The sequence below is a fragment of the Acomys russatus genome, chromosome 17 (genome assembly GCF_903995435.1).
Source record: "Acomys russatus chromosome 17, mAcoRus1.1, whole genome shotgun sequence".
Lineage (NCBI taxonomy): Eukaryota > Metazoa > Chordata > Mammalia > Rodentia > Muridae > Acomys > Acomys russatus.
In genome coordinates, this window is record NC_067153.1 from 1,531,671 (window position 1) to 1,544,300 (window position 12,630).

At 47.5% G+C, this 12,630-nt stretch overlaps 1 protein-coding gene across 1 annotated transcript in view; it reads left to right on the forward strand.

The window, feature by feature from the left end:
- The window catches only part of Laptm4b (lysosomal protein transmembrane 4 beta), a 51,475-nt gene extending 46,446 nt beyond the window's left edge, over nucleotides 1-5,029 (forward strand). The window contains exon 7 of the mRNA XM_051159458.1: nucleotides 3,995-5,029. Coding sequence (XP_051015415.1) covers nucleotides 3,995-4,075 — 81 coding nt within the window. The 3' untranslated portion in view covers nucleotides 4,076-5,029. The remainder of the gene's footprint in view (nucleotides 1-3,994) is intronic.
- The last annotated feature ends 7,601 nt before the right edge of the window (nucleotides 5,030-12,630 follow it).

A 12,630-nucleotide genomic window follows, 5' to 3' on the forward strand; every position in this document is an offset into this window, starting at 1 on the left:
CGGCGGCTTGCTGAGTCGCTGTGCCAAGGGGCCAGCCATTGGGCTGCATACAGCCCAGAAGGGAATGTCCTCAGTGTGTGCGTGTGTGTGTGTGTGTGTGTGTGTGTGTGTGTGTGTGTGTGTGTGTCCCTTCCCAGTTGCTTTGCTCAGTGTCTAGACTGCCCATGCTCAGTCCCCATTGTTCATCCTCATGCTGAAGGTCGCTTCTCTGTCAGCTGAGGCTTGTTCTTCAGTCGGAGACTCAGGCAAGTGCCCCACTTACCGGGTCAAAGTTTGGACATCTTACCTAGGAAAGGAAAGTACCCCAGATTAAGATGGTGCCCCCCCCCCACATGCCTGTAGGCCGCTATCATCTGGCCAATTGGCTCTTAGGTAGCTAGGTTGTGTCTGTTGATAATTAACATGTATTTTAACATGTTGTGATACTTTTCGGAGAATCTGAAATCATGTGTAGCTTATACACAATGCCCTGCAATGGCAGAGTTCCAGATAAGCCTTTACTGACTGAGTTTAAATACTATAGTTCAAGTTCAACCCTAGTGTCTAAACAATTGTGTAGTTTTACCAGTATATAGGTAGGTACTGGACAACGGTGTTTCAGTCTACTACAAAATGCATATTCCACGGTGGCCACATAACTCTATTGCTTGGGTGATGATGTAGCCATGTTGTTATGTAAGTAACATCCACGATGTTCTCGTGAGGTGAAATTGCCTCACTGCTGCGAGTTTGTTATCTGTATGGTGTTTGTGTGTGTACACATGTGTGTATGTAGAGGCCAAAGGCTGGCATTTGGTGTCTTCTCTGCCCACCCACCATGGGCAAGCACTTTACACTAACTGAGCCCGCTTTCCCCGGGGCGGCTGCATGGAGGAAAATGGGTGTCTGCATGTGTGTAGAGTGTGTTGGGCCACATGGAGAACAGCCCACAGTTGTGTGTGTGCTTGCACATTCTGGCACTCAGCCAGTAACTTCTGTGTGGTAAAGGCATCTTTACATTGAAGTAGGGCATGTTCTTTGTTTTGGTCATTCATTGTGAATGGTTAATTTTTAAAAAGTAACTAAATGCTGAGTAATAAAAAATGTCAAAATAGACTAATTTTCATCTACTATGCCATGACGTCCTATCTGGCAAATTTTGTGTTAATCACGTGAGAGTCATTTCTCTTAATGTCCAAGTACTTCAGACGAAAGGAACATGGCTGCATCCTCAGTGATAACAGAACTTACGAGGAACAGAATGGTGGTTGTTACATCACCATCCTGTCTCCAGTCAGGACCAGGTTCAGCATCATTTAGATAAGAAGATGACGCTGAATGTTTGAGAATTTAAACTAATTCCATCTGGAGAGCTTTCGAAAGTATTCTGATAACAAGAGCTGTCATGTCAAGAGTATTTCACAGCTAGCATTGAACAGCAAAGCAGGGTGTCACCAGCTCAGTGGAGGAAGAGAGTCTTCAGGCCTCCAGACTTCAGATTACAAGGGGAAGTCAGCAGAGTATTTAAGAGAAAAGTGTTGAGATGCCGATTCACAGTGAAACTGCAGTGCAGGCTGGTTTAATGAATATTGAGAATACCAAAGTGTGAAAGTCTTATTCTGACAGAACCTGGGCCTCCCCTGAAAGAAAATTTTGTGCTCAGGTTGTGAACATTGTGGAGAAATTCAACTTGAGAAAGGAAAGAAACAGAGCTGGATGTGCCGGCTGCTTCTGTTTCTTTGGCAGCCCCACTGTGTTCTAAGATTTCTCCACAGCTAGTGTTCCTGGAACCACATGCCTTCACTGCTGACCCTTGTTGACGTGCACACGAGCACGCACACACACACACACACATACACACTCACGCACGCCACAGCCACATGTACAGAACCTTGCCAGTCTTCCCAACTGTGTCCTGCCATAGACAGTGGCCAGCCCCTTGCACTTCCCAGAAATGGCTCCACGGCCCTGCCTCCTTTCACCTTACCCCAAGTGTATACTCATCTTTTCATGAGAAGTGTTCTCTCTAATGTCTAGTCATTGCTTTCCTGCTTTGGGGGAGGCTTTTCTTGGTGTCCTGTCTGCACTGGCTTTGTCCCTTGTCCTTGGTCTTCATGTTTTGCCTGCCTCCTAAGCCGCATGCTCCTCAACAGACAGCACAGTGTGCTCTGGGGTTTGTGTTGCTGATGTGAGTGATGTGGTGCTCGGCGTGGGTTTGTCAGCTAGAAAGAGGAGTGGCTGTTTCCTTTGTGGGAGGGCCCTGCAGATGCCTCCGGGCCTTGGAGAAATCTTCTGGACCCAAGTGCATCTCAGGCGCTCCTGTCCCTTGAGTGATTTGTAGAGTCTTTAGGACACAGGGACAACATTAACTGACCCTTGAGGAAACAGCACAGAGCTGACAGGAGCAGCTGCTTGTGGGATGTGGTGTCAGGCGCCTCGCTACATTGTAGCTCCACGTTGCTAGTTAATTTGATTGTAGCTGGTCTTGCCAGGCCTTGCTTGCCTGTGAGCTCACCATAGGAAAGAAAGTGTGTGCAGCATGCGTAGATCTTGTGGCAGGGTCCCCGAGTCTGAGTAGTAAGTAGGGACAGCAGCAGTAGCAGCAGCACCTGGCAGTGTCAGGCTTTCCCTGAAGGTGTCTGTTTCTTGGATAGACTGGAGAAGCATCTGGGCAGGACAGCTTTGCCATTCTAGAGCTCACAGATGAGCCCCTCCCTGTTCCACCAGAGAAACTTGCTGCCCACCACGCAGTCCAGCCACACCTTCTGAATCAAGCCCTCATTGTGCCACTCCCTCATAAATAATTCATTCAACCTTCTCTATTCCCATTACTGTGGCTTCTGACTTCTGCTGAGTCAAAACAACCCACACGGCATCTGCCTTACTTGACTTCCTCACCGGGGGAACTTAGGAGACAGCGTCAAGTGGATACTAGGCCCCACTCTTGGGTGAGGTAATAGCTGCAGCCTATGGGAGTTACAAGTGGAAAAGAGAAATGTTAAGTTAGAGAGGGGTTGGGAGTGCTGTGTGTGAGGTAAGGAGAATGGGGTGTGACAGAAAATGGAGCTTTCAGCGTTCTTCCAGGAGTGTGTGGGACAGGCACACTTCACTAGAATAGAAAACACACAGTATGACTGCATCCGCTATTTCTCTTTCCATGCAGCAAATGACCACAGGCAGTCCTGGTTTATGCTTGAATGTAAGCAGAGTCTGTCTTGTTTGTTCCTCTCCAGCCATTTGTAACCTTCTCTGAGTCATGCTGAGCAGAGGATTAGGTACTTTCTAGGCCTATGGTCTTCAGGTTTTACAGATGTAAAAGCCAAGACTACATAATTTGCCCAAGGATATGGCGATAAAAATGTGAGCTCAGCCAAGCTTGATTGGTTACAGTACTCACCATAGCAGGGTGTGGTTTCTAGAGTTGACCTAGTACCTGCGCTCATGCCTACACACACCTGGGAGACCACTTCACCCCCAGGCTGTGCAGGCACATGTAGGAAGGGCAGGGGTAGCAGAGGCTGCAGAAGTCAGGCAACAGCTGCTTCTTTAAGGTTTCAAAGCCTGTAGTTAAATGTAGAAGTGGGACTGCATAACGGTTGTGGAAGAGTTTAACTGCGGGAGTGTTTAGTTTGAAGCTCAGCCTCAGCACCAGGGAGTGGATCCTGCTTTTCTTTTTTTTTTTTTTTTATTGTTTTGGTTTTTTTTTTTGAGATGGTTTTGCTGTGCTTTGTAGACCAGCCTGGCCTTGAACCCACAGAGATCCTCCTGGCTCTCTGCCTCCTAGAGTGCTGGGATTTCAGGTGCGTGATGCCTGCTTTTTTGTTTTTGTTTTTCGAGACAAGGTTTCTCTGTGTAGCCTTGGCTGTCCTGGACTCCCTTTGTAGACTAGGCTGGCCTTGAACTCACACAGATCCACCTGCCTCTGCTCCCAAGTGTTGAGATTAAAGCTGTGCGCCACCAGGCCCGGCTTGCGGTGCCTGCTTTTAAAATGCTGACTCTGTGCTCTCTTTTCCAGGTGCTCTTGCCTCCGTATGATGACGCCACTGCTGTGACTGGCACTGCCAAGGAGCCCCCGCCACCCTATGTGTCTGCCTGAGAGTAGCCGTGTGAGCCTGCAGCTGCCTAAATGATCCTTCTGTGATTGTTCCCTTCCAAGATGAGCTCTTTGAGCCTGTTTGTTGTTTAAATACCACATCTTACAATTTAGGTGTTAGGTTGAAGCCTGTTGTTTGAACTATTCCCTGTAGCTAGCGCACCAGAGCAGTAGTGAGGCTGTGGGATTATTTGGTAGGGGTGGAGTGTAATGCATTCTTCTAGCCTCTCTCAAAACTATAGAAGGAGTTCCCAAGTCTGGTTTGTACTTGCCTGGTCCCAAAGCGTAGACAGTCATACTTTTTTTTTCTCCATTCCCACTGTCTGTTTTGAAGTATAGAATCAAAATTAGATTATCTTTAAACCGTGCCAGTATATAGGACAAACCCTAATGCAATAATGTTAATTGTTCTAATTAGGTCTTTAGGAGCCCTTACATACATGATATAAAAATTTTCCGACTATCCCCAAATTCAGTGATATTGTGAATTTGCTTGCCAAGGAATTTCTTTGTGCTAAATAAAGACCATGAGGTAATAGGGAACAGTGAGGGCAGGAACCTGCTGCTCAGGGTGGGTGTTTTGGGCTGTGGGGTGATAGGTCTCCCCGCGTCTTAGGGGGGCCTGGTTTGCTTAGTGTCTTGCCCCAGCAAATCTCTTACTTTGTCAAGTAGAACCACTCAGGTGTGTTTGCCTAGAAGTATCGGGAAAGGTGTTCACCCATTTTCCTTGCCAGGTACATCCTGCTTTGAGAGTCTAAGTATGCCTAATCATTTATTAAAATGTCAAGCGGTCTTGAGAAAGGTGAGGATCAGTCCCCCGTGGAATGCTCTATATGTCTGAATTGAAAAAGATGTTGATGTTCATATCTCTGAAGTGAGCAGCTCTCCTGTTTGTTCATTGCTGAATGTGCTGTACACAGAGGCTTTGCAATTAAAGTTTGTCTGCATCCAAGAAAACCTTGGCCCTGGTGACTGTGTGCTGACTGTCCTCATAGGGCCACACGGATGTTTCTAATACGTCAGAGGTGTGATGGACCAACAGCACGCTGTGTCCAAGTCACTGGCTCTTCAGCGGTGGTGTGTACGTGACCGCTCTGTCTGTAGTACCCAAACCCACTTGTTTGTGAGATGAGGTTTTGCTTTCTAAACGCTTGGCAGGGGGCTTGCTATGTGGCCCATGTAGGTGGGCTCCAGCTCAGGGTTTTCATGATCTTTTGGCTTTAGCTCCTAACGCAGAGGATGTAGGCATGTTTCACCACACTTGGTCACCAACACTTGTGGCATTTTTTTTTTTTTTTTTTACCAGAGCTGAGGACCAAACCCAGGGCTTTGTGCTTGCTAGGCAAGTGCTCTACCACCGAGCTAAATCCCAGTGTGTGTGTGTGTGTGTGTGTGTGTGTGTGCGTGTGTGTGTGCGCGCGCGCGCGCGCGCGCGTATTTGTTTTTTTCGAGACTGGGTTTCTCTGTACCCCTGCCTGTCCTTAAGTTCACTGTATAGACCAGGCTGACCTCCAACTCGGAGATCCGCCTGCCTCAGCCTCCTGAGTGCCAAGCACTTTCAATGAGCAGCTAAGATATTCCTGTGCCCTAAGATGTGACGCTGGAGCAGTCAGCTCGACTGGACTTCGACTCACCTGGGCAGGGGGCCTCTAGGTAATCCAAGTGGGAAGGACCATTCTCTGGGCAGCAAGCCCTGTCTGTGCCCAGTGGAGAATGCACGCTAGTTGAACACTGAGCGTTGCTTCTGTGTTGTGAGTGGTGAGCATAGTTGGACAGTTTCCTCAGCTTCCTGCTGCCTCACCTTTCCTGCTAAGATGGGAGTGAGTATAACGCCTTCCTGACATTGCTTTTGTGGGTATTTTGTCACAGTAACCGAAGAAGCGTAAGATGCAGGGAAGGTAACATGGAAGATGAGGGGCAGTGTTCTGTCCGTGAGAATCATCCTTAGCTGCTGAGTCTTTTGTTTTCATCAGAACTCTGAATTCACCCTGAGAAATTCTGTCCCTTGAAGCTTTGTGTCTGTAAGATCCACACCAAGTCAGACACATTACACCTTCTTTGGAGTAGAAAGGACCTGTATCAAGTAGTTTGATCTCCATGGAGGTCACACAAAGCAGGCACAGCTGTGTGTTTGCTCCCCTCCAAGATCTTTCATCTCTTTGCATAATAATTTTTGCAAATGGCACATAGTCAAATGGAGATGCACGCTTGGAGGCTGTTGGAAAGGGATGTGGGTTACTTACTGATGCCGCTTCCTGATATCCCGGAACAGGAAGAGCCCTTACTTGGATGCTTCCTGTACTGTGACTACTGCGTGGAAATCCTTCAGGTTTTTCTTCTTCACCCTCAAGTCTTCAAGTTCTCAACTTCTAATTCAACCCCTTGATGTTCACAAATGGGACTGGGCTTGTGCAGCCTGAGAGACAGGAATTCCAGGTTACAGGGAAGGTAAGCTGTGGTTTGTCCACTTCAGAAACAGTTTTCCTTAGAACCAGCTCTTCCTAGGAGGACAAGCCAGGAGAGGCTTAATGCACACCACCTTCTGCTATTACCCCCGACACTGCAGCGCCTCCCAGAGTCTGTCCATGTCCACCCGTCCGCAGTCCTCAAGTCAAAACACACCCACCTTTTTTTTTTTTTTAAAGAAATGCTCTTTTCTCCAATATTTGTTTAGTTTGACTACCTGACCAAACCACATCCCATATAATTTGTCTCTCCACCCTTAATAACAATAGTTCTTAGTAATAATGTTCGTAGACCATCTTCATGGCTGTTGCCATAAAGTGATTTTCTCCATAGAGAGCTACTGCATTTGAAAAATTCACCATTTGAAGGGGGGAAAATCCTGCTGTGCAGACCAAGCTTCAAAATAGAGACTATGAGAAACATCTATTTACTTTTTTTTTTTTTCTTAAGATGTGTTACTTTTTGTAGCCATTGTGGAAGCTAGCTTAATACTGCATTGTCATGCTGCAGGCCCATAAGCAGGCCTAGGCTTCGGAGTAGAGAAGGCAGGTATCTTTGCCAAGGTCCTGAAAGGGCAGCCCCTGGGGAACTGACAGCTAGGCAAAGCCATTTCAGGGCTCCCTGCCTCCAGCCCTAACAACAACCAAAAATAGTGCCTCTGGCTGTGCGAAATGGGTCTTGGCAGCTCATACGTAAGTGTTCTACAAGGGAAGGAAAAAGGCATTGCAGGGATGTCTCCACACCCATGGAATTCACTTAAAGTGGTTCTGCACAATGGCCAAGTTCTCTGCTAAATGGCTCATGGTGCGTGGCAGCCAGCCAAGGTCCCCACCCGTCTCCCCAGCAGCCCTTGCCTGCCTTCTGCAGATGAGAGAACCAGCACAGTAGAGGGACTGTCACTTGAGCCCTCTAGACCCATTAGAGGACCCCAGTTAGCAAGAGCAGCTGCTGCTCAGGGAGAGGGTTTTGGCTTTGACAGCGCAGTGGGCTCTGTGCCACATAGTGTGCGCTTCTGCATGTTTTATAGGAAAGTCATTAGCGTAGGAACCGGCGTTCATTCAGCGTTAACAAAGACGGAGATCAACTGCTACAAGGTTTGCCCTGGCTCATGATTTGGTGGTATAGGATCATTTGGGCCTGTGGCAAAGCAACACTCCGGCATAGCAGAATAAAGAGGTAAAAGCCTCATTGTAACCCAAAGACCTCCAGCTGGGCTCCACCTACAGTTTGTCATCTTCAATATTAATTCTTAAAAATCAAGTGTTTGGAGCATCAGGAAACATGGTGTATTCATGGGTTTTGTTACGTTTGAAAACTGTATTGTGTGTCTACCTGGAGATGTGACTCAGGTTAAAAACCTGAACTGATCTTGCAGAAGATCAGAGTTCAAACTAGCACTGCATATAGCCCCTAAGTGGTGCACCTCTCCCGATGCCACAGGAGCAGTCAAAATGACAGTCAGTGTCCACTGGGAAATGCTACCACATGAGCTGTCCACTGTCTTCACCTTTTTTCCTGCCTCAGTGTGCTGCCTTCTTTACAAGGTGCGCACTCATGTGCGCGTGTGTGCGCGCACACACACTTTAACCTGCCGCCATGAGCTGTCCACCGTGGCATGTCGCCGTCTCCTCTCCAGACTCCTTCAGCCATTCATGCAGACTCAAGCAGCAGGGAAAGGCTTCCCTGAAGAGGACTCCCTTTGTAAACTTTGTAAACCCTCAAGGCAGAAAAGTGGCCAGGCCCCCTCTCCTAGACCTTTTACTGTCTCCAGCCTCTGTAACTCACAAAGGTCATGTCCAGCCCCTCAATAGGATCCTTCATCTTTCCACAGAAACCCACAGATCTCTAAACTCCCCAAACTCAGGACCTGAAATCCCACTAATAACCCTGGAAAGCTCTGCCCTGGAAAGCTCCACCCCCTAAGAAATCCTATACAAAGCCTGTGTCTACTCAGTTCCCTGCTGTCTTCCCGGAGCAGGAGCAGCCAACCTGGGTTCATCGCTCCACACACTGGCCCCTTCCTATAAGTCTCTTCTATGAGGTTTGCTGCCTGGTGTGACTCATCTCTTGGAGGAGAGTCTTGTGCACTATTTTCACATGCTGATTTCGGTGCCTCGAGATCTGGTTGCCTCCCTGCCATGGGCGTTGTTATGAATACTGAACTATCTCCTGTCACCATGTGATAATAAGAAGTGTTCCCCAGTTATCCCTGATTGGTTAGTAAGGGCAGAAGAGAGGTAGTTTTAGGTTCCTGGGCTTGGGGTAGACACAAGGGCCAAAGACTGGGAGGGGAGGGGAGGCAGCAGAAGAGGTGGCAGGAGGAGGGGAAGGGAGGGGAGGGAGCAGAAGAGGTGGCAGGAGGAGGGGAGGGGAGGGGAGGGAGCAGAAGAGGTGGCAGGAGGAGGGGAAGGGAGGGGAGGGAGCAGAAGAGGTGGCAGGAGGAGGGGAAGGAGATGGACTATGAGCGTGTGTGGCCGGGAAGAGACTGATGGAGCAGAAGCCACCGATTGGCTTTCCATGTAATACCTACAGCTTTAATAAACCATAGCATCTCTGTGTCAATCATTGGGGAACTAGCTGGTTAAAGAAAACTGCTGACACAATAATTAACTGAGTTAAATATTATAGAAGGAATATTCTTTCTACAGTCATCAGAAGAAGCCAAAAGGCAATGAAGAAACTAAAGTGGAGATGTTAAGGGAGGAGGGTTCCCTTTCCTGAGGACTAGGGGAGGGAGGGGGAGGGAGGGGGAGGGAGGGGGAGGGTATCGGGGAGGGGGTGGGGAGGGAGGGTGGGATTGGTGAGGCATGGGGCTATAATCGAGATAAAGTAGACAAATTAAAAGTTTAAAAAAATTTAAAAAGAAAAAGTGGAGCTGAGCTGAGGCTTCTGAACTCCTGAGCTAGGCTGGGACACCCTCCCCTGGGAGCTGCAGCACCTCTGCTGAGGAGGCCTCCTCTCAGAGCTGTTTAGTTTCTAGGCTTCCAAGATCCAGGCTACCCTTCCATTGGGACACTGTCCCACGTCAGAGCTGTGTGGTTCCTGGGTGGGATGTACTTTTCCATCCCAGCAGGGAAGCCGACAAGCACCCATGTTGCCTGTAACTCCAGCTCCAGGAGATCCTGCATGGCCTCTTTAGACACTTAAATTATCGTGCAGGTATCTACATTAAATCTTTAGCACATGCATGCCTGCTGCAGTGCATGAGTGGAGGTCAGAGGACTATTTTTGGAAGTCAATTCTTTTGACCATATGGAGCTAGGGGGTTGGACTTGGGGTATCAGTATTGATGGTAAACATCTATACCTACTGAGCTATTTAGGTGGCTCTGGATTTTATTTTTATATATTTATTTATTTTTACGTATACAGTGTTCTACCTGCATGTAACTCCTGCAGGCCAGAAGAGGGCACTAGATCTCATTATGGATGTTTGTGAGCCATCATGTGGTTGCTGGGAATTGAGCTCAAGACCTTTGTAAAATCAGCCAGTGCTCTTGACCTCTGAGCCATCTCTCCAGCCCCAGCCCTGGATTTTAATAAAATTAAATAGAAATACAACCAATAACTCATTTGTTGGGTCCCACCTTGAAAGTGGCTTCCTTTAATCTCAAGTGACTGAGAACACTTAAGAAATGTTGAAAATCCTTAGCCATCGGGGAATGCAAATCAAAACTCTTGAGATCCCATTTTACAGCTGTCACAATGGCTAAGATAAAAAGCAGCTGACAGCACATGCTGGCAAGGATGTGGAATGCAAACTAGTACAGCCACTATGGAAACCAATGTGGTGGTTCCTCAGAATATTGGGAATTGATCTAGCTCTACCTCAAGACCCAGCTATAACACTCGGGTATAAATACCCAAAGGACTCTCATCCTACTGCATGGACACTTGCTCAGTTGTTCATAGTAGCTTTATTCATAATAGCCAGAAACTGGAAACAACCTAGATGTCCCTCAACCGAAGATTGGATAAAGAAAATATGGTACATCTACACAATGAAATATTACTTAGCTGTTAAAATGGCACTGTGAAATTTGCAAGCGAGTGGATGGGACTAGAAAAAAATCATCCTGAGTGAGGTAACCCAGATCCAGAAAGACAAATATGTTATGTGTTGACTCTGTTTCTTAGCAATTAAACTTTATTATGCAACCCAACTAGCTTATACAAGAAGGAAAAAGGTTAAAGGGACAAAAGAGTGAACCTTCCGGTAGCCGTTCCTCGGGACAGGTCCTTCGGGGTCTCTCTGGCCTGCGTGCTGGTCCAGCTCGTCCACTGCCCCTGCACGCTCTCCCTGCAGTCGACTTTGTTATTCTCTCTTCCCCAACTCCTTCAGTCACGTGGGAAGGACCGGCTCCTTCTCCTGGTGAGGGTCCATTAGAAAGACAATAGTCCAGGTGGGGTTCCCAGGTCTGCTTCCTGAATTCCAGACCCAGGATGGCTCCACTCAGTCTGTCACAAGGTATTGATGGGGTGCCCCAAGGGTAAAGCCTGCCAAGACTGCTCCCACCTGTGACAAAGCTTAATCCTTCCCACAGTTATGTACTCGCTTTGTAAGTGGACACTAGCTGTTAAGTAAAGGATAATCATGGTACAGTCCACAGACCCAAGGGAGACTAAGTAACAAGGTGGGGACACATGGCTCTGGCCCTGGAAAGGGGAAATAAAGGGTGAATGGTCAAGGGTGGATGGGGTCAGGTCGGGGATGGTAACAGGTGGTGGAGGGAGAGAGTATTAGGAGAGACTGGAATTGGGCATTTTTTGGGAAAGGTAGAAACCTAAGGTGGTGGAAACTCCTTGGAATCTATGAGGTTGCTAGTGCAGACTAATAATTGGGCATATGGAGCCTGAGCCAGCCATCTTCTGTAACCAGACAAGGTTTCCAGCAGTAGGTCTGGGACACCAGCCACAAAAACTTCCACCTACAATCTCTTCTGTCGGCAAGGCATGCTGGGGTAATGGTATAGAACTTGTGGGAGAGGCCAACCAGTGACTGGTCCAACTTGAGGCCCATACCACAAGAGGGAGCCTACCCCTGTCACTGCCTACAGGAAAAGGAACCTAAGGCTAGACAGCCCAGAGACCTGGGATAGAACCAAATGTGACTGAAAAAAAAAAAATCAATGAGACATTTACTGATGATACACTGCTATACAGCTTAGCCCAATTGTCATCAGAGAAGCATCCAGCATCTGATGAGAGCAGATGCAGAGAGCCACAGACAGACATTAAGCAGCAGCAGGGGACCCCCCGCCCCAGAAGAGGAAGCCGTGAGAACATGGCCCACAGAATCAATTAAGCAGGGCTCATAGGGCACTACAGAGACTGAAGTGACAATCATGGACCCTACATAAGTCTGAGCTAGGTCATCTGCATATATGTTAGGGTTGTGTAGCTTGATGTTGTGGGCTTCCTAACGGAGTGATGCCTGTCTCTGATTCTTTTGCCTGCTCTTGGGACCCTTTTCCTCACACTGGGTTGCCTCATCCAGCCTTGATATGAGGGTTTGTACCTAGACTTAGTGTAACTTGTTATGCCATGTCTGGTTGTTATCCTTTGGAGACCTTTGTTTGTTTTAGGGGAATGGGAGAAGAATGGATCTGGGAAGGGGGGAGGGAACTGGAAAGAGTAGAGGGAGGGGAAAGTTAGGTTGCTATGTAATTAATATATGAGGCAAGAATAAAAAAATGAAAAGAAAGAAGGGAAGAAAGAAAAGTAAGTGACTTCTTTTTATTTAGAATGCTGCACACACACACACACACACACACACTAAAAAAAAAAAAAAAAAAAAAAAAAGACAGAAACAAAGAAAGAAAATGAGTTTGTAGGGCTAGGCATAGTGAGTGACACATGCCTTTAATCCCAAGCACTTGAGACGCAGACGCAGGTGGATCTCTGTGAGTTTGAGGCCAGCCTGGTCTACAAAGTGACTTCCAAGACAGCCAAGGCTACACAGAAAAACTGTCTCAGAAAAAAGAAAAAAAGTTTTATGAGTACTGATGTGGGAGGCATTTTTTAAAAAAGATCCTCATTAACACTTCCAGGATCCCTATCTTGTCTGTGATCCCTAGCTGAGTATGCCTTGTT